The sequence below is a fragment of the Mesocricetus auratus genome, unplaced genomic scaffold (assembly GCF_017639785.1).
Source record: "Mesocricetus auratus isolate SY011 unplaced genomic scaffold, BCM_Maur_2.0 Super-Scaffold_100007, whole genome shotgun sequence".
NCBI lineage: Eukaryota > Metazoa > Chordata > Mammalia > Rodentia > Cricetidae > Mesocricetus > Mesocricetus auratus.
In genome coordinates this window covers 58,873,963-58,893,531 of record NW_024429191.1, presented here as the reverse complement: position 1 = coordinate 58,893,531, position 19,569 = coordinate 58,873,963, and the positions used below count along the sequence as shown (strand labels likewise).

The 19,569-nt window shown below is 41.7% G+C and overlaps 1 protein-coding gene across 1 annotated transcript in view; it reads right to left on the bottom strand.

Annotated features, from left to right (window-relative positions):
• Psmd11 (proteasome 26S subunit, non-ATPase 11) overlaps positions 1–17,606 on the bottom strand; it is a 31,689-nt gene extending 14,083 nt beyond the window's left edge. The window contains exons 1-4 of the mRNA XM_040749286.1: positions 17,449–17,606; positions 15,102–15,203; positions 9,050–9,174; positions 668–739 (exon numbers count right to left, since the gene is read on the bottom strand). Of these exons, the coding sequence (XP_040605220.1) occupies positions 668–739; positions 9,050–9,174; positions 15,102–15,203; positions 17,449–17,539 (390 nt within the window). The 5' untranslated portion in view covers positions 17,540–17,606. The remainder of the gene's footprint in view (positions 1–667; positions 740–9,049; positions 9,175–15,101; positions 15,204–17,448) is intronic.
• Positions 17,607–19,569: the final 1,963 nt, after the last annotated feature.

Sequence of the window (19,569 nt, the reverse complement as noted above, 5' to 3'; positions counted from 1 at the left end):
CCATACTGTTACTTATTTTCTATACTCAAACAGCAAAAGTGCCTCAAAACTTCAAGAAGAAATAATTTAAAAGAAAAATTTAGTCAGGTATAATAGTACATGCCTGGGCCGGGCGGTGGTGGTGCACGCCTTTAATCCCAGCACTCGGGAGGCAGAGGCAGGCGGATCTCTGTGAGTTCGAGGCTGGGCTGGACCGACAGCCTCAAAAACAATACAGAGAAACCCTGTCTCTTTAAAAAAAAAAAAAAAAAAGTATATGCCTGTAATCCCAGCACCCAGGAAGCAGAGGCAGGCAGAGATCTGAGTTCAAGGTCAGCCTGGTCTACAAAGCAAGTTCCAGGACAGTCAGGGCTACAGAGAGAAACCCTGTCTCGAAGGAAAGAAAGAAAAATGTAGATCCAGGCAAGGTGGCTAACATCTATAATCCCAGAATTTAAGAGACTGAGACAAGAAGATTGCCAAAGGTCTGAAGCCATCCTGAGCTATAGAATAAAATAATTAGAAAAATAAACACTTCTACAAGAGACAGCCCAATAACTGGAAGCACTATCAACAATCTTCAGAGGGCAGAGCTGCTCCAGATGCTTCTGTCAGCATGGTACTTACACTTACAGCTTATCTATCTAAGGCTATAGATCCAAAGTCAATGCTACGGTCGGGTACCTACCTCCAATGCTTGGCGTAAGAAAGTTCTTTTCTCTGATTTGGCCCATTCGATGCACTCTAAACATAGCTCGACCTGCAAGAAAGACAATACATATAACGTGATGTCCTCACCTCCTTCCAACTAACCACACATTGGAAACAGAAAGGCTTTAATTCGTTCCTTGCATATTTCCAATTTTGCTCTATTCATCATCCGTAGTATGCTTGCCCACCATATTAACATTTTTCTAAGATGTTTATTTTTATGTATGAGTGTACTCTATCTGTATGTACACCTTTATGCCAGAACAGGGCACCAGACCCCTACTAGAGATGGTTGTAAGCCACCATGTGATTGCTGGGAATCAAACTCAGGGCCTCTAGAAGAGCAAGCAGTCAGTGCTGTTAACCACTGAGCCATCTCTCCAGGCCCACATTTATTTTAGGAGCTGGTCTGTAGTATGAGTATGTATATCTCAACATTTAATAATTACACTATAATGAAAAAGCAAAGCAACTTGACTCTCAAAAATTATATTCTTTGGCCCAGCATGGTGGTGCACACCTTAATCACAACACTTGGGAAGAAGAGGCAAGCAGATCCCTATGAGCTCCAGGCCGGCCAGCTTGATCTACATAGCGAGTTCCATGACAGCCAAGAATATGTAGAAAGACCCTGTCTCAAAAAGGAGGAAAAAAAAAGTGTTCTTTGGAAAAAGCTTTCTCTTCTACCTTCCTAGTAGATATTCAGAATTCCTCAATACATAGCCCTGGAACATCTATTTTTTTGACATCGTAGGTTATCTTTACAGTTCAAATGTACAAATCCCTCCCTGAATAGTTGAAAAGAGTAAGATAAAATACTGTGACCATGCTATTAAATAACAGTGAAATTCCAAACACAAAAAAAGCCTTGTTCCAACCAGGCGTTGGTGGCACACGCCTTTAATCCCAGCACTTGGGAGGCAGAGGCAGGCGGATCTCTGTGAGTTCGAGGCCAGTCTGGTCTTCAGAGCATGTTCCAGGACAGCCTCCAAAACAATACAGAGAAACCTTGTCTCGAAAAAACCAAAACAAAAAACAAAAACAAAAAAAGCCTTGTTCCTTGTTGGGGAAGTCCTGTTATTTGCCTGTGCATTTGTCAATAAAGTACTGTCTGGCCAATAGAAAACCTAGATAGAAGGGACTAGGAGTCGAGGAGGATTCTGGGAAGGGGAAACACAAGAGAGTCAACATGTGACGCCATGGGGGGGTAGGAAGCCTGGAACTATTCTCCGGTAAGAGAAATACTTAGATTAACAATTATGGGGTAATTACTTAAGTCAGAGCTAGCCAGTAAGAGACAAACAAAGGCCAACAGCTTCATAATTAATACAGCGTCTTGTGTGATTATTTGGGGACTAGAATGTGGCAGAGCCCAGGCGGCTGGCGGGGGATAAACCAAAGCGGCTAGCAAAGGAAAAAGCTTCTCTTAACAGTTCCTGCCGGGCAGAGGTGGGCGCACACCTTTAATCTCGGTGCTTGGAAGGAAGAGGCAGATGAATCTCTGAGTTCGAGGCTGGCCTGGTCTACAAACAAGAGTTCCAAGAAAATCAGAGCTGTTACCCAGAGAAACCCTGTCTGGAAAGAAGAAAAAAAAAAAAAAAAAAAAAAAGAAGGTCTTGGCTCATGATACCTGACACCTAGCTGTAAAGCTCAAAATATCTAGCTTGCTTTCTCATTAAGCACAACTAGCCAATTTATTATCATCCATACAGGAAAAGCGGATACTGTAAAAGAGAAGAGCACAGAACTGGCCTAGAACATTTAAAAGACCTCTGAATCCCCAGTTCTGTCTGCCACTGAAACAGTAATAAGATGTACAAAGTAACAAAATGTAGTATTCTATGCCTTTGGGTTCCCACACATCCCAGCTCTGACAAAATGCACATGAGGGACTGCAGATTTTCTATCACTTCAAGTAGTAAGGGTTTTTTGTTTTTGTTTTCTTTTCTTTAATTAAGGTTGCTAATCAGAATGTAAGATAATTAAATGAGAAACTGAACTTTCTGAAGAACTGCTAATTCAATGTGTTCTTATGGTAATTCAAAGTTCTCTTGAGAGTTCCTGTAAGGGAAGAAAACTAAAGGAAATAATCAAACATGACAGGATTGACAAGCTCATTAAGTAAACAAAAATAACATTAAGACAGTTCAGTAGGATGAGCTCAATAAAACCATCTTAACTCCTCACTGAAGCCCTCTAGTGGCTATTTAATTTCCCATGCTAAGCAAAACTGACTTCAAACAATGGTTAACACTAAACTAAAAACAAGCCAAATCACACCCTTAAGGGTGTTGTGAAAAGTCAAACTCAAGATATATTCATGAGACAGAGAAACCCTGTCTTGAAAAACCAAAAAAAAAAAAGATATATTCATGATATGGATAAACTAAGTATATATTATATATACATATGTTTGTGTATGGTGTATACGTATAGTATATACAGTGTGTAGCATATATACTATATAAATAGCTATATATACAGTATTTACAACTGTATATATAACTATACACACACATAATTATGTTTTGAGACAGGGTTTCTCTGTAGCCCTGGCTTTCCTGGAACTCACTCTGTAGTTCAGGCAAACTGAAATTATTTTCCTGAATATGTTTAACAAGGAAAATATAATAATCTTAAGTCATATATGACTTGTGAGACTAAGAAATGTCCATCAGTTTTACCTGGAATGCTTTTTCAAATTCATAAAATGAATTCTGAGAAATTGGTACATGCTATACTATGTAGTACTTCAATAAATATCCAAGGGACTGGAGAGATGGCTCAGCGGTTGAGAGCACTGGCCGCTCTTCTAGAGGACCCAGATTCAATTCCCAGCCCCCACATGGCAGCTTACATCCAGCTGTGACTCCAGTTCCAGGGAATCCAACACCCTCACACAGAGAGACATGAATGCAAAACACAAATGCACATAAAATAAAACTTTTTTAAAAACCTCCAAATACCGCTAAGCAACAGACAGTCAAGCCTTATTCTAGCACCTCGCCCACCTTTGTTTCCCTGATAATCCATGTTAAAGTGATTTTCACAAGGTCATGTATAGCTGCTGGGACCAGAACTTTGTCTACCTCCAGAGTTCTTTCTGCCTTGACCACTACAGACATTCTCCCAGAACAAGAATGTTTCTTTGCCTTTACAAATGAATTTGAAACCTATTTTCAATTACAAAGTATATGGTTTGCTTTATGTATGATAATTATGAAACCAGCGCCAGGTCCAGGCAAAAACTGAAAGGTCATAGAGCTTGTTACACAGAGCTAGTTATTTTGTCTGAGTGACTTAGTGTTTCCTTCCACTATGTAGATACCAAGGATCAAACTCAGGTCCTCAGGCTCAGTAGCAATCTTCTTTACCTGAGGAGCCATCCGTCAGCCTGCCCCTCATATTCTTGATGAAAAACTCTTTAACAAGTCTAGCTCTCATAACAATATTCTCAAACTTCCACTTGGCCTCAGGCCTCAACACTAAAACAGTGAGCCATGTATGCCTTCCTTCTCTATCTTTTCACATCACCCAGAAAAGCTTAAAGAATAAACACTGCACCAATTTCCCCCAAAAAAGTTTTCCGTCACCTAGACAAAAGAAGTGAGATATACTCGTATATCCTTTAAATAAATTCATATCTAGGGGCTGGTGAGACAGCTCAGCACTGTCTGTTCTTCTAGAGGACCCAGGTTCAATGTCCAGTAACTTCAGTCCCCAGGAACCTGACCTCTCTTCATCTCTGAGGACACTGCATCTGGTAGACAGATGTACATATATATAAAAGTCCATACATATAAAATCAATGAATTAAAAAAAAAAACTCAGGGGGCTGGAGAGATGGCTCAGTGGTTAAGAGCACTGACTGCTCTTCCAGAGGTCCTGAGTTCAATTCCCAGCAACCACATTGTGGCTCACAGCCACCTTGAATGAGATCTGGTGCCCTCTGCTGGCATGTAGCCAGAAGATTGTATACATAACAAATAAATAAACAATTTAAAAACTCAGTTATTAGCCGGGCGTTGGTGGCGCACGCCTTTAATCCCAGCACTCAGGAGGCAGAGGCAGGCGGATCTCTGTGAGTTCGAGGCCAGCCTGGTCTACAGAGTGAGTTCCGGGACAGCCTCCAAAGCCACAGAGAAACCCTGTCTCGAAAAACCAAAAAAAAAAAAAAAAAAAAAACCTCAGTATTTATCCCTGGCATACAAATAGATTTTGGGTTCCCATCCCCACAATGAGGGGTAGGGCCTAGGTCCTGCCCTGAACGAAATGACAGACTCTGCAGATCCCCCATGGAAGGCCTCACCCTCCCTGGGGAATGAAGTGGGGATTGGGTGGGGAGCTGGGGGGCCTGGTCGGAGGGGCGGGGGAGGAGGGAGAGGAGGGATTGACATGTGAAGCAAGCTTGTTTCTAATTTAAATTTAAAAAAAAAGAAAGAAAGAAAAAAACTCAGATCTTAATGCAATAAAGCATTTTCTGGGGGTTGGAGAGATGACTCAACAGCTAAGAACACTGGCTGTTCTTCCAGAGGTCCTGGGTTCAAAGTTCAATTCGTTCAATTCCCAGCACCCACATGGTGGCTCACAGCCACCTATGAGATCTGGTGCCCTCTTCTGGCCTGCAGAGATACATGCAGGCAGAATACTATATACATAATAAATAAATAAACCTTTAAGAAAAAAAAAAAAGTAGTGGTGCACACCTTTAATTCCAGCACTCGGGAGGCAGGAGGATCTCTGTGAGTTCGAGGCCAGCCTGGTCTACAGAGAGAATTCCAGGACAGCCAAGCCAGGATTACACAGAGAAACCCTGTCTCAAAAGACTTAAAAAGTTTTCTGAGCACCCAAGGCCTGCCGGTATACTCCTTCAAGTACTAAATATGCAATTCCTTTAAGACAAACTATTCCAGGGGTTAGAGAGACAGCTCAGCTATTAAGAACACAGGCAGCTCTTGCAGAGGATGTGGATTCAGTTCCCAGCATCCACGTGACAGTTCATAATAGCCTCTAACGCCAGCTGCAGTGATCCAAAATTCTTTTCTGACTTCTTCAGGCACCAGATACACATGGTATACCTATACATGCAGGCAAGAGACCTATGCACATAAAATAAATCTAAAAATAAAATAGCCATAGAATGTAAAGTATCCTGGAAATGAAGAAAGCCTTGAGTTACACAAGGTATAGAATAATTCTCCTGAGACTGATTATAAGGTAAAATAATCATAAATATAACATATATAAAATATGATGTGGGTCACTGAAAAAATTAAAATCACACCAGCATTAATAGGAAAAACTGTACAAGAAAGAGAGCTTGAGAAGGATTACAGAAGGAAAATGCATAGCATGAGGAGCAGACACTCGGCAAACCAAGTGCTCACCAGCATTCAAAACAGGGAGGACCATGCTGCTGTAGCATACTGTACTCCAAAAACCATGAATTACCTATAGCTGACAGTGAAGAGCAACTGAAGGCTCAAGCAGGAGCAGATGAGATACAAATTTTAGGAATGCTACTTGTTATATCTTGGAAAGCCGGGAGTTGGTGGTGCACGCCTTTAATCCCAGCACTCGGAGGTAGAGACAGGCGGATCTCTGTGAATTCGAGGCCAGCCTGGTCTACAAGAGCTAGTTCCAGGACAGCCTCCAAAGCCACGGAGAAACCCTGTCTCGAAAAACCAAAAAAAAAAAACCAAACCAGACAGTGGTAGTACACTCCTTCAATCTCAGCACTCAGGAGGCAGAGGCACATGGATCTCTGTGAGGTCAAGGCTAGCCAATCTATATACAATAAGACAGTCACAAAAAAAAAAAAAAAAGATAAAAAGAAAAACAAAACAAAGTAGATAAAAAGAAAACTAATATAAAACCAGGTGGTGGTACACACCTTTGATCCCAAAACTAGGCAAAGGCAGATGGATTCTGAGTTCAAGGCCAACCTGTTCCAGGACAGCCAGAACTACAGAAACCCTGACTGAAAAAACAAAAGGGAATGGAATGGGAAGGGAGGAAAGGGGAGACAGAAGGTATGGAAGTCAGGTGTGGTGATACATGTCTGTAATGCAGCAAGGAGTCCTCTGACCCATGCACATACATCACAGGATATGGACACACACACACACACAGAGTGGGATTTTATTTTTAGTAGCAAATAATTTATAACCCACAAAAACTATCAAAAAATCCCAATCAAGAGAATTAGGATTTTTTTTGATAAAAGCTAAATAGCTAATTGTCCAAAAAACCTTTACTAAACACTAAAGTTACACACATATGAAAAGGACAAAATGCAGCCAGGCATGTTAGTGCACACCTATAATCCCAGCACTTAGAAGGTCACAAGAGGATTTCAACTTCCAGACCAGCCTGAGCTATAAAATCAGACATGGGGTACACTTGTAATTCTAGCACTTGAAAGGCAGGAGGATCTCTATGGGTGCCAGGCTAGGCTGGTAAACATAGCAAGCTCCAAAACAGCCAGGACTACATAGTGAGACATCTCTAAAAAAAGGACAAATTAATTATTTAACTAATTAATTTTCTAAGAGAACAACTTGCCTGAGAACTTCCTTTTACTCTAGGTAAAGGAAGGAAGGTCATTTGCTGGAGAAAACGAGCAACTGCAATGTACAAACACAGTTAAGAGAGAGCCTATCCAGACATGGAACCACATAGCAAAAGCCAGTAAGTCCCACTGATTCAATAATGCAGAGCACCAAACTATGAGCTGAGATACTTCCACAAAGGACTAAGGATTAAAGAAAGGTATGGTGGCACTCAACTTTAGTCCTAGCACCCCAGAGGCAGAGGCAGGCAGATCTTTCTGAATTCAGGCCAATCCGGTAGTTTGCATAGTGAGTTCCAGGCCAACTAAGTGAATTGTCTCAAGGGAAAAAAAAAAAAGAGTGAACCCTAAACAGGTACAGTTCTACCCAGTCAACTCTGGTAGAGAGAGGAACAAATCTAAAGACTTCAGTGAGCAAATTTTTAATCTGAAAAGTTCAAAGTAGTATTTATTAGTCAGAAGCCAACATTCATCCATCAGCCTGTTTTAAGGAGTTCTATTTCAGACAAAAGATGAATTCATGAATTAAATGTACAGTTTAGAAAACAAATTATGGCTTGATAAGATCAACATTTCTAAAAAGTATGTTTTCTTTAATTCATCAAAATAACTATAATACTTTGATTCAAAGGCATTTATCTAAGAATTATCTATTTTTGACCTAGTCTCATAAACCAGAAACAAGTAAATTTGAAGACTGCTCTACAAATAAATGAAGCTTACACCTTGGCTTCGAAGAATCCAAGTAGGGATGGAAAGATGGCTTAGAAGTTATGAGCACTTATTGTTCTTTGCAGAGGACCTCCGTTCAGTTCCCAATACTCTCATGGTAGTTTATGGTCATCCATAACACTAGTCCCAGGGTAGCCAATGACTTCTTTTAGCCCCCCAAGGGCACCAGATACACATATGTACACATACACACATGCAGACAAAACACTGATACACATAAATCAAAAAAATAAAAAAAGCATCAAAACAAGAAACCAAAATTAACAAAATAAAATTCCAAAGTGAGATCCACGTGTCCTTGATTTCTGAAATAATCCCTCACTCCAGCCAATATACTATTGTGAACTTTTGTTTTAACTTGCATGCCCACCTAAGATACAGCAGACAATTAGACATACAACCAACTGCCAATTCCAGCCCCTAACTTTATATATTATCATACATATTATATATTATCATATTATCTGCCTTCCCTTTTAAAATACAAGCCTCATGTGACCATTAATGTGTTTCTCCAACTGTATTCTTACTGGCTACAGTACCACTATAAACACTCAACAAACACTAGTTCCAGAAATGATCTATTTTGAACAGCTCGAAGTCCAGTTTAAACTTGTAACATGTATAGAAGCATCAGTCACTTCCCAACACATGAAACACAACAGATGGATGTTCACCCCTTAATAAAGGTATATAAGCCACACAAAACATGACAAGAAAGGATGCCACAGGCTTAATTGGTGCTCATAAGAAACTTTGTGACACAAGATGAAAGGTACCACAGACACAGAAAACATACAAAGGTGTGGCAATACAATACCTCAAAGACAAGAATCAGTTTGTGACCCTGATGTAATGAGGATTCCAGGGACCACTGACAATCTCCACTTACAAAGCAAAGCATGGAACAGACTCAAAGTATCAAATGCCCTGTAACAAAGAGAAACTGACATGATAAGTCCTGAGTGTCCTCCCAGCTGTCCATTCCACACAGCACCACAGTGAAGCAGGCATCTTTTTCCTTTCTGTCTACTTCCTGTCATTAGTATCACTTACCTCCTGCCCTGTAGCTGCTTCCATATCAAGAAATAGATCAAGAAGAGATCGCACCAGACGAGCTGCTTTAGCCTTACTGATGGAATTCAAGAAAGGCCGTACATACTTCAGAAGACCTCCAAGCTCTGTGTGGACAGCAATTCAGAAAATAAAACATAAATTTTAATTTTAGAAACAAAATGTTCATTTAAAAAAACTAAGCCTCAGGGGGTAAAGGTGCTTGCCATCAAGTCTGACAATCCACCTTAGACCCCTGGAACCAAACAGCATAGAGGCCCAACTCCTGCAAGTTGTTTTTTAAGTTCCACACAAGCACATGGCATGCATGTACCCACCACATATACACAAATAAATTCATCAATTAAATAAATGTTTGAAAAAACTGCCACTGTAATAAAAACCATGCAGTTTCAGTCTAATCCAACCATTAGGAGCTTTAACAATCTCCAGCAAAGTCAGGTGTGGTAGATCACATCTATTATAATCCTAGCACTTGGGAGGTTGAGGCAAAAGAATTACCTTTACTCTGAGGTCAGCCTCATAGTGAGTTCTAAGTCAACCTGGGCTACAATGGGAGACCCTGTCGTTAAAAAAAATTTTTTAGTCAGGTAAAAGACTTTAATCCCAGCACTTTAGCAGGCAGATCTCTAATTGTTCCAGGACAGCCAACACTAAACCACTACACAGAGATACTAAGTCTCCAATCCTCCAATCCACCACACACACCCAAAAAACAAAAAACAAAACTTTTAAATCACAGCAGCTAATAGAATACGAACAATATTGTTATATGCCAAAGCCGTATTCCATTCCCATTTATTGACTTGATCGCTCATGGGGAAACTCCCATCTATGCCTCATTCATTCATTCATTCATTTATTTATTTTTGGTTTTTCGAGACAGGGTTTCTCTGTGGCTTTGGAGGCTGTCCTGGAACTAGCTCTTGTAGACCAGGCTGGCCTCGAACTCAGAGATCCGCCTGCCTCTGCCTCCCAAGTGCTGGGATTAAAGGCGTGTGCCACCAACGCCCGGCTGCCTCATTTATTTTAATGAAAGACACAAAGCAAAGTACTTCTGTTCTCACAGAGCGGTTACAGAACATGAAATATGCTGTGTACCTGCCCACTCTGGAAAAAAAATCACCTGCTTACAACCAGTAAATATCAAGTCATAAGTGTAACAATGTTTTTAACCTCCAAATCCATGCCCTGGCAGCCTCCCCAAGACAGAGGTTTCCAACTCCCTTTCCCCTCTTAAAGTTTCCCTGTGTAGCATTTCAGCATTAACACTTCCTGGGCACAGTGAGGTCAGGATGTCTTGTCCTTAAAAGTTTCATTATAGCTGGGCAGTGGTGGCCCATGCCTTTACTCCCAGCACTCAGGAAGCAGAGGCAGGTGGATCTCAGTGAGTTTGAGGCCAACCTAGTCTACAAAAGCTAGTTCCAGGACAGCTAGGGCGGCTACACAGAGAAACCCTCTCTGAAAAACAAAACAAAACAAACATTACACACTTTAAAAATTCCTCATTAATCTCCAAAGTGAAGAGAAAGGACTTAAAAAAAGTTGTCCATCGCCAGGCGTTGGTGGCGCACACCTTTAATGCCAGCACTTGGGAGGCAGAGGCAGGCGGATCTCTGTGAGTTCGAGGCCAGCCTGGTCTACAAGAGCTAGTTCCAGGACAGCCTCCAAAGCCACAGAGAAACCCTGTCTCGAAAAATCAAAAAAAAAAAAAAAAAAAAAAAAAAAAGACCAGGCTAGCCTTAAACTCAAAGAGATCTGCCTGCTTCTACCTCCCTAGTGCTGGGATTAAAGGTGTGTGCCCCACCACACCCATCTTAAAGTGCTATCTTTATTGTTTTTAATTATGCTTATGAGCACCTGCACAAAAGCACAAATGTTCTTAGAGGTCAAAGATCAGAGGACTCAAGATGCCCCTAGAGTTAGAGTTATAGGCAGTTTTAAGGCACCCAATATGGGTGTTGGGAATCAAACTTGGGTCTTTTGAAAGAATAACAAGTGTTCTTCACAGTCCTCTCTCCAACTTCTAAACAATGTTTTAACTAAACAAGTATTTTGGGAATATAGGTTGAAGCTACCTTAGTGCCAGTGTCTCTTTAATACTAATTGTAGACTCAGTCTCCTGAGAGTTCTAATTCAGGGCAGGCAAACTTTGCCCTCCTGAGAACTCAAAGTGGGCGTCCTTGAAACCCTCATCCACCTGAATTCAGAGGGTGCACAGAACTACGTGAGGTGCTAAGGGAAAGCTACACAGAGTGAGAAAGCTCACCTCTCACTCCCCAGAACTGACTTTTGACTTCGTGTCTGAAACTCCTTTCTGTTCCGCACTCATTTATGTGCATACACTCACTATAAGCCTGTTTCCAAGCTATCTCCATGCCAGAAACCCATCTGAGATGTTTCTCTAATGTACATCAATTCTAGGCAGCCTTTGGAGGTCCAGCTAAGGGACTACTGAGTCTTCCATACTAACTCCAGTTGACACTGTTTTTTGGGTTTGTTTTCCTCTCATCAAATTCCTTCTTGTGCCCTTTCTCTCTGCTTCCTGTCTACCACTGAACTGAACACCTCTGTTATATCTTGTACCCTCCCACTACAATAAGTGAAAGCTCTGGAACCACTGGCAAAATAAATCCTTCTTGCCCAAAGAAAAAAATCGTAGTCTGGTATAATGTCCTGTAAGCCCAGGACACAGAAGGCTAGGACAGTAGGATCACAATGAGTGAGTTCAAGGGCTACACAGGACTTTGACACAGCCTAGGCTACAGAGAGATACCCTGTCTCACAAGAACAAAAGGGACATGAAATCCTGCCTCAAAAAAAAAAAAAATACAAGACACTACCATAATTTTTTGGGAGAGGGGGGCAGTGGTTAGAGACAGGGTTTCTCTTGTGTAGCAATCTTGGTTGCTGGTTGTCCTGGAACTTGCTTTGTAGACTAGGCTGGCCTTGAACTCAGAGAACCGTCTGCCTCTGTCTCTGAGTGCTGGGATTAGAGACATGTACAACCACTGCCCACCTTTTTAACATTTATACAAATTTGAATTATTCTATATGTGCATGTAGGAGTGGGAATGAGGGAGGCAGCTGGCTGGCTAGTATTCCAATACTGAGATACATACATCCCTAGTTCGTGATAGCTTACCAGAAATAGTCTGATACAATATTCTTTCTTCATATTTTAGTGACTAATATATTCAGAAAGCAGCCTTTTCTTTTTTGTTTTTGTTTTACAAGACAGGGTTTCTCTATGTAACAGCCTTGGCTGTAAACCAGGCTGACCTCAAACTTACAGAGATCCGCCTGTCTGGCATACACCACCACCACCTAGCAATTTGGAATATCTTTATCTTTCTCATTACCTTTCTGAAAGGTGGAAAAATATTTGCCTACGCTCAGTGTTCATATACTTTGTCCTCATGATTTCTCTCAGTGATTCCACTAGTACTCCTTTGATTCCAAAACACAGAAATTGTCAGAGTCGAGAGAAAGGAACTTATAAAGACAATGTGCTCTCTCTTCTCTCACCTACCTTGTCTTTAATTCTCTTTCTGATGTTATTTCTATCTTTTCTGTTTGAAAATCATTTTCCTTCCTAGAAAAGGCAGAAGTGAGACATGAGCTAAGGTGTCTGCCTTTATCTCTAGCCTTTTCTCTATGTACTGCTATTCTTATCTCAATATGAGCATCTGAACTATCCTTTTTAATCTCATTTTTTATTTTAGTCTACTACTAGTAAGTGTTCATTCTTACACATACTCAGTTTCTTTCCATGTCTGTATATTCCTTCAATTTCATAAAATCATATTCTCAATTTCATTGGAATTAGCTGCCATTTATGATCAGAATCTCCCTCTTAGAACCTAATAAACTCAGCAGATTTTTTTTTAATCAAGTCTTTCCATAGACCCTGGGCTTAGGCATCTTGTTTGCTAATGCTCAGAACTACTTTCAATCATTACATCAGACTTTATCTTACTCACTGACTTCCAAGTACTATTTTCCACCAGGAATCCTATCTTAAATGTTTTAGGAAGGGCATTTAGCATAGTGCCAGATAACTATCAAAAGCACAATAAAGCAACACTGAAGATTAAGAGAAAAAAACATATTTTCAAAGCTAAAAGTCAACAGAAGTCTATCAAATAATTAATTGCAAAGATAAGTAAATTAATACAACAGGCTCCAAGACTTCCTCAGGATTTCTGTTTTACTGATCCAAAAGGATCAAGCCGACTTAGAAAACAGTAAGCAGACTACAAAAGTTTTTGAAAACTATTATATTTCACCTATTAAATTCCAGCAAGCAGCCAGGTGTGGTGGTGCACACCTTTAGTCCAAGCACTTGGAAGCCAGAAGCAGACAGATCTCAGAGTTTACCAGCCAGGTCTACATGAGTAAGTATCAGGAAAACAAGAGCTACATAGAGAGACCCTGTTTATCATCCTCCACTCCACCCCCCCAAAAAAATCCAACAAGTGAAGCAGTATATTCCCTGACTAATCATGTTAGAGGGTAAGAATGAAGAAGAAAAGCATGAAATGGGATTTCAGTAATCTAATTAGAGAAGAATTATTGAAACACTCACAGTATATACTAGATACAAAGTTGTTTTTCTTGGTTTGTTTTTGTTTTGTTTGAGACAGAATCTCACTATACAGTCCTGATTGTCCTACAACTAACTCACTATGTATATGTACACCAAGCTGGTCCCAAACTAATAGAAATCAATCTGCCTCCCAAGTGCTGAGATAACTAACAGGCATGCACCATCCATATCTTTACTTAACTTTCTACTGATTGAGCCAGTAATTAAAAAGATAAATTATCATTAATTATAAAAGATCTCAGTTTACAAGTTCAAAAAATTTTGTTATCCTTCCTTTACCATTCTCTTGGCTTACTATATATAACCTGAGAGAAAGTAACTCACGAAGTGACTTACGAGAACTCCCTTCATGCTAATCAAAGACATCCTAAATTCAACTTAACTTCTTGTGTGATTTATGTCATGTATATGAATGTATGTCTGTGTACCATGCACATGCCTTGTGCTCCCAGAGGTCAGAAAATGGCATTAGATCTCCTGAGACTGAAGTTCAGACAGTTAGGTTGAGCTGCCATGTGGCTGCTGGGAACCAAATCCAGATCCTCTGCAAGAGCAATAAATGCTCTTAACCCCTGAGCCATCTCTCCAGCCCCTCTAAGTGGACATTAAAGTGACAAAAATTACCCAGTTTAAGTTTAAGCACACTTATGATATTATTACCACTTTATTGATCAAAGGCCCTTTCTAGTCAACAAGACTCTTGTTATTTCAAGAGCACTCCATCATCCAACTATCACCTCAAGACCAGCCAACCAATGGTTGTTACCACTAGGATATCTGAAGAAAAATGTGCAAAAGTCCCAGGAGAAGTCTTAGGAAGGCACTATTTTATGTCTTACTCATTCTGCATCAGAAAAAGTGAGTCACTTGGATACAAAAACCTATAGCCTTTTTTTCAAATAAAGAGCCTAAAGTTACTCTCTTTAAATATACCAGAGCTAGTCAATGAAATTGCTGAAGACTACTGAAGCCTGTATGGAAGGAAATACAGTGATAATTCAAAATAAGAAACAGCCGGGCGTTGGTGGCACACACCTTTAATCCCAGCACTTGGGAGCCAGAGGCAGGCGGATCTCTGTGAGTTCGAGACCAAGCCTGGTCTACAGAGCTAGTTCCAGGACAGCCTCCAAAGCCACAGAGAAACCCTGTCTCGAAAAACCAAAAAAAAAAAAAAAAAAAAAAAAAAAAGGAAACAAACCACAGATCACTATATGCCAACAAAAACAGAACTTTCCCTCACCTGTAGAATACAATTCTACACTTTTCTGTTACAAAATTGAAGAACAACAAGTTGTCAGGAAAATAAGACTGACTAATACCACAAATGAACTGGGTGTTAGGTGCAGTCCAGTGTTCGAAGAGAAACTCCTTCTGGTGTTTCAAACAAAAGCATCATAGGTACATTCATTCGTTTGTAAGACTTACCAGCAGCTTGTCCAGTCTTCGCCAGGAGAGACCCCAGTTCAAGGATGCTCTGCTCTTTGACCTGGACTGCCTCCTCATCATTTTCTTGAATGTCACGTTTCACTGAGAAAAGAAATTGAACTCTTAAAATTGTGATTAAAAAAGAAAATGAAGCAAGGGAAAAATTCACCCTTATAAGATGACCCATTATGAACTCTTGCCTATTTCCCAAATAAACTACCAGATAAAGGCTAAAAAAGTAAAATGACCAGGTATCTACAGGACATGCCTCTTTTAAGTGGGCCTTTTCAAGCAAGCAGCCCTTAGCATTCACCTCACCCAGATACTTATGTTTCCGAAATGCTTGCTTAAAGTAAAACTAAAGTTAAAAAGAAAAACTAAACTAAAGCAAATCCTTCTCAATTATGATGATGAGCCCCATGCTAAACACTATGTTATATGAAGACATTTTTAAAAAGCCTGTGCATTTAACTACCACAAACTAAAATCGAATTATAAAGTTATTGATGACTATAAACCAAGTGTTTCAATAAGCTTTGAAATCTATAGAAAGCTTCAGCCAAAGGCTGTACTAGGAATAAACAATTCTATAAAGCCACTCTAGACAGAATCCCTATCAACGCTTCGGTGTGATGCTGAACAGCACACTTAGGAGAGAGGATTCGGGCCCTGTTAAAGGAACTTTCTGTCTGTCCCACTTTCAACTATTAATAATTATCCAACCATCTGAACCTCAAACAGCCTCTCCAAAGTTTATATTGCTTATTTTGGTGATCATCACTAGTTACCACTGGTCTTACAAACCATCATGACTTGACAAAACCAAGATTTTGATACTTCATGATGGAATCTGGAAAAAGTCAGGACTCAAGCTTGCTCTAAGAGGGAAGCTTGCAGGGGACTGTCCTTTAGTGTAGTGAGCAACCAAGAAATAATCTAATGGTAATGTTTATCAGCAGTTTCTACTTTCTGAAAGGCAAACAAATCAAGCACTAAACACAAAAAAATTAACCCTCATGCTCCTCACATTAGTTCTAAATATTAACGTGTATTCACAGAAAAATACCTCTGTAACAACAATCGGGTGACTCTGGTACCCTGTTCTAAAACTCACTTAGGATCAGAACTTTGAAATGCACTTGATCAACATTATTCCTTCAAATTGCGTTGTGATCACTATCGTCTCTCCTTTTCTAGTACCCCAAAGATAAAGGTATCAAGCTCTTGTCACTGTCCTTTCTCTATGCAAGTCCTGAGAACTGAAATTCAACAGACTAAGTCAACGTAAGCACCGACATCCTGGAAGACCTTCATACACCTGCAATCACTAACTACTTGTTGATCCGATCCGAATTTTGCCAGGCTACATTTAAAAGATCACATTATCACAAGAAGTTCATGCCTGCCCTAACTGAACCCTTCAGGGCTGAATATTGTTAAAAAGCCTTTTCTGCCATTATCCATATTTCTATTCACACCCGAATCCCAGAAGAAAGAGACCGACTGAGGGCTCCGATTTCAACTTTACTGTTGCCCTCAGGTTTAAGACAATCACACTATGATGTTAAAGTTTTCTTTTTCGCCAACAATGTACAGCCGGCCGGTTCCAAAGAGTTCCCTGAACAACAGACAAGTAACTCTGAACTCAAACTTCAAGCCCTACTGGGGAGAATTAGTCACCTCCTCTGTCCCGGCGGTCCCACCCCGACACTTTGCCTCCTCAGTCTACACCGGACAGAGGTCTGTCTTGGCCACCTCCACCACATGCCGATCCTAGGTGTGTGGCAGCCCTCGACTTCCCACACCCAGAAGTGGCCCTCTTTTTGCGGGAGCCTGCTGCGGAGGGCTGGGGGTGAGCGGCAGCTCCTGGCGTCCCGTGGAAGAAAACTCCAGGAGACGCGCTCGCGGGCACCCGGAGCAACCTGTGCTGATAACAACGGCGGGAAATGCCAGTCCGGAGCGGCTGTCGCCCAGGCCTTTCAACAATACATTCTGCGAGCAGTCTGTAACCAGCAGTGGCTCTCAGCCGCGGGCCAGCTCGCGCGGGCCACAACCCGGGACCCTAGGGGTAGTGAACCCGGCCCGGCCCTCTCTCCACGCTGCCCTGCGCCCACCGTGAGTCAGCAGCCAGCAGGTGGATGCGCGGGCTGCCTCGGGCCTTCCCGCCCGCCTAGAAGCCACAGGGCTCCCGGGGGCCCCGAGCGGCCTGCGCCCCCGGCCCGGCCCCCCTCACACACAGTGAGTCAGCAGCACCATAGCCGGCTAGCCCGGCCCCTCTCCGCCGCCTCCGACCGGCACAGGCGATGCTGGGACGGCGGGGCCGCGGGGACGGCGCGAGGACCTTTACCGATGGAGTGGAGGATGTCGATGGAGGCCTCCCGGTCGGTGCTGAGTAGAGACTGAGCTCTCTGGAACTCCACCACCGCTGCGGCCGCCATCTTACCGCTCTCACACCGTCCCCGGCCGCGGCCGCCGACGCCGGAAACACACACCCGGAAGGCCCGCCCTCGCATTCCTCCCCCTCAGGGGTTCCGCTTCTCTTCCCAGAGCACCCCGGGAGTTGTAGTCTCTCTACCGGGCGGGTGAATCAAGAGCTTCCTACCAGTGTCATACGAGCTCTGCAACACCATCTTGCGGCCAGCTCTGAAGAGACTTACTCCCCCATCTCCCCAAAAGAGACCGGGTGTTAAAGAGAAGCTGCTTGGCTATCTTTATAAATCAACGTTCGACAAGTCATTCATAGCGATAGATGACCTTCCAAATTGCCTGTTGTATGGCAGGGAATAGTACCGTTTGGATTCATTCATATGTCATGCAGAAAGGATACATGCACACACACATTGCCTTCCAAGAGCTAACAAAATCACCACTATCTTTCCCAAATAACCATTCCATTTTCGGACAGAGTTTCACATTATGAATTGAAAATCATCTTTGACCCATTCATTCAAGCTAAATAGTTCTTGAGATTCTTCACACAGATGACTCACCCCAGCTTCCCAGATCAACAATAGAACAATTTTTTTCTCCCATATCTCTAATTCCTTCTACTGTAACCAGATATCTATGAGGATATCAAAGAAAGGAAAAAAGCACGCTTTATGTGACCACCAAGGTTTACCTAAAGATGTTGCTAAAACAATACATAGAGAATGATGACAATCCAGAAATGAAATAGCTGTGCTATAAAAGAAACTGTAGCGGGGCGGTGGTGGTGAACACGTTTAATCCCAGCACTCGGGAAGCAGAGGCTTGTGGATCTCTGCGAATTCGAGGCCACCCTGGTCTACAAAGTGAGTTCCAGGACAGCCTCCAAAGACACAGAGAAACCCTGTCTTGAAAAACCAAAAAGAAACAGAACCAACATTGCACTCCTCTGTGGATTAATCAATCTACACATATCTGTCTCCTTTTATCTGTCAATGTTCTGTGGAGAAGATATTTAATTCTATAATAGCTGAGGAAACTGATGGGAATAAGTGATTTGATGATAATAGTAACTGACAGCTGAGAACTGGCAGGGTATAATATATTCTTAACCCCTGTGTGTTATCTAATGAAAACAGGGTAACATCTTATCAAGATGATAACAGGTTTCCTGGCTTTGTAGTATCACATGAACTGGCTTCTAAATTCTCTCAACTCTGAAATTTTATGTACTTCAGTGTAATACTGTGGTCTTTTTTCAACCTCAAAGAAAGGATCACTCCTTTCTCAATCTGATGTAGAACTAATAATATTATACTTAATTTGTTGTTGCAGTTTTGAATTTTATTTATATTGATTTCTGCCCATCTGTATGTGAGAACTCACATGCCAGGGTACGCACATGGAAATCAGAGGACACGTGTAGAAGTCAGTAATCTCCATCATGGAGATTGAACTCAGGCACCCTTACCTGCTGAGTCGTCTTGCTCACCATATGTGGATATTTGTTTTGTGTTGTTTTGTTGGATTTTGTTTTGTTTTACTTTGCTTTTTGTGGTGGGGTTTCTGTGTTTGGCCCTGGCTGTCCTAGAACTCACTCTGTAGATCAGGCTGACCTCGAACTCACCAGAGATCCATCTGTCTCTGCCTCCCAAGTGCTGGGATCAAAGGCATGCGCCACTACCACCCAGCTCTGTATCTTTTCTTCACCATTTCAACTGAGTAATCACCCAGAAAATGCCGTGAAAGAACAATAAGGCTTTGGAAATTACAGATTTTCTGTAAATTATAGGCTGGCTACTAGTAGGTGGTGACTTCTACAGTCTCTTAATTACTTTGATCTTTAGCTTTCCTATCTGGAAAACAGAGGTAAGAAAACTCAGATTACACGGTTGCTTTAAGAATATGAGATAAGGCCGGGCGGTGGTGGTGCACGCCTTTAATCCCAGCACTCGGGAGGCAGAGGCAGGCGGATCTCTGTGAGTTCGAGGCCGGGCTGGACCGATAGCCTCCGAAACAATACAGAGAAACCCTGTCTCGT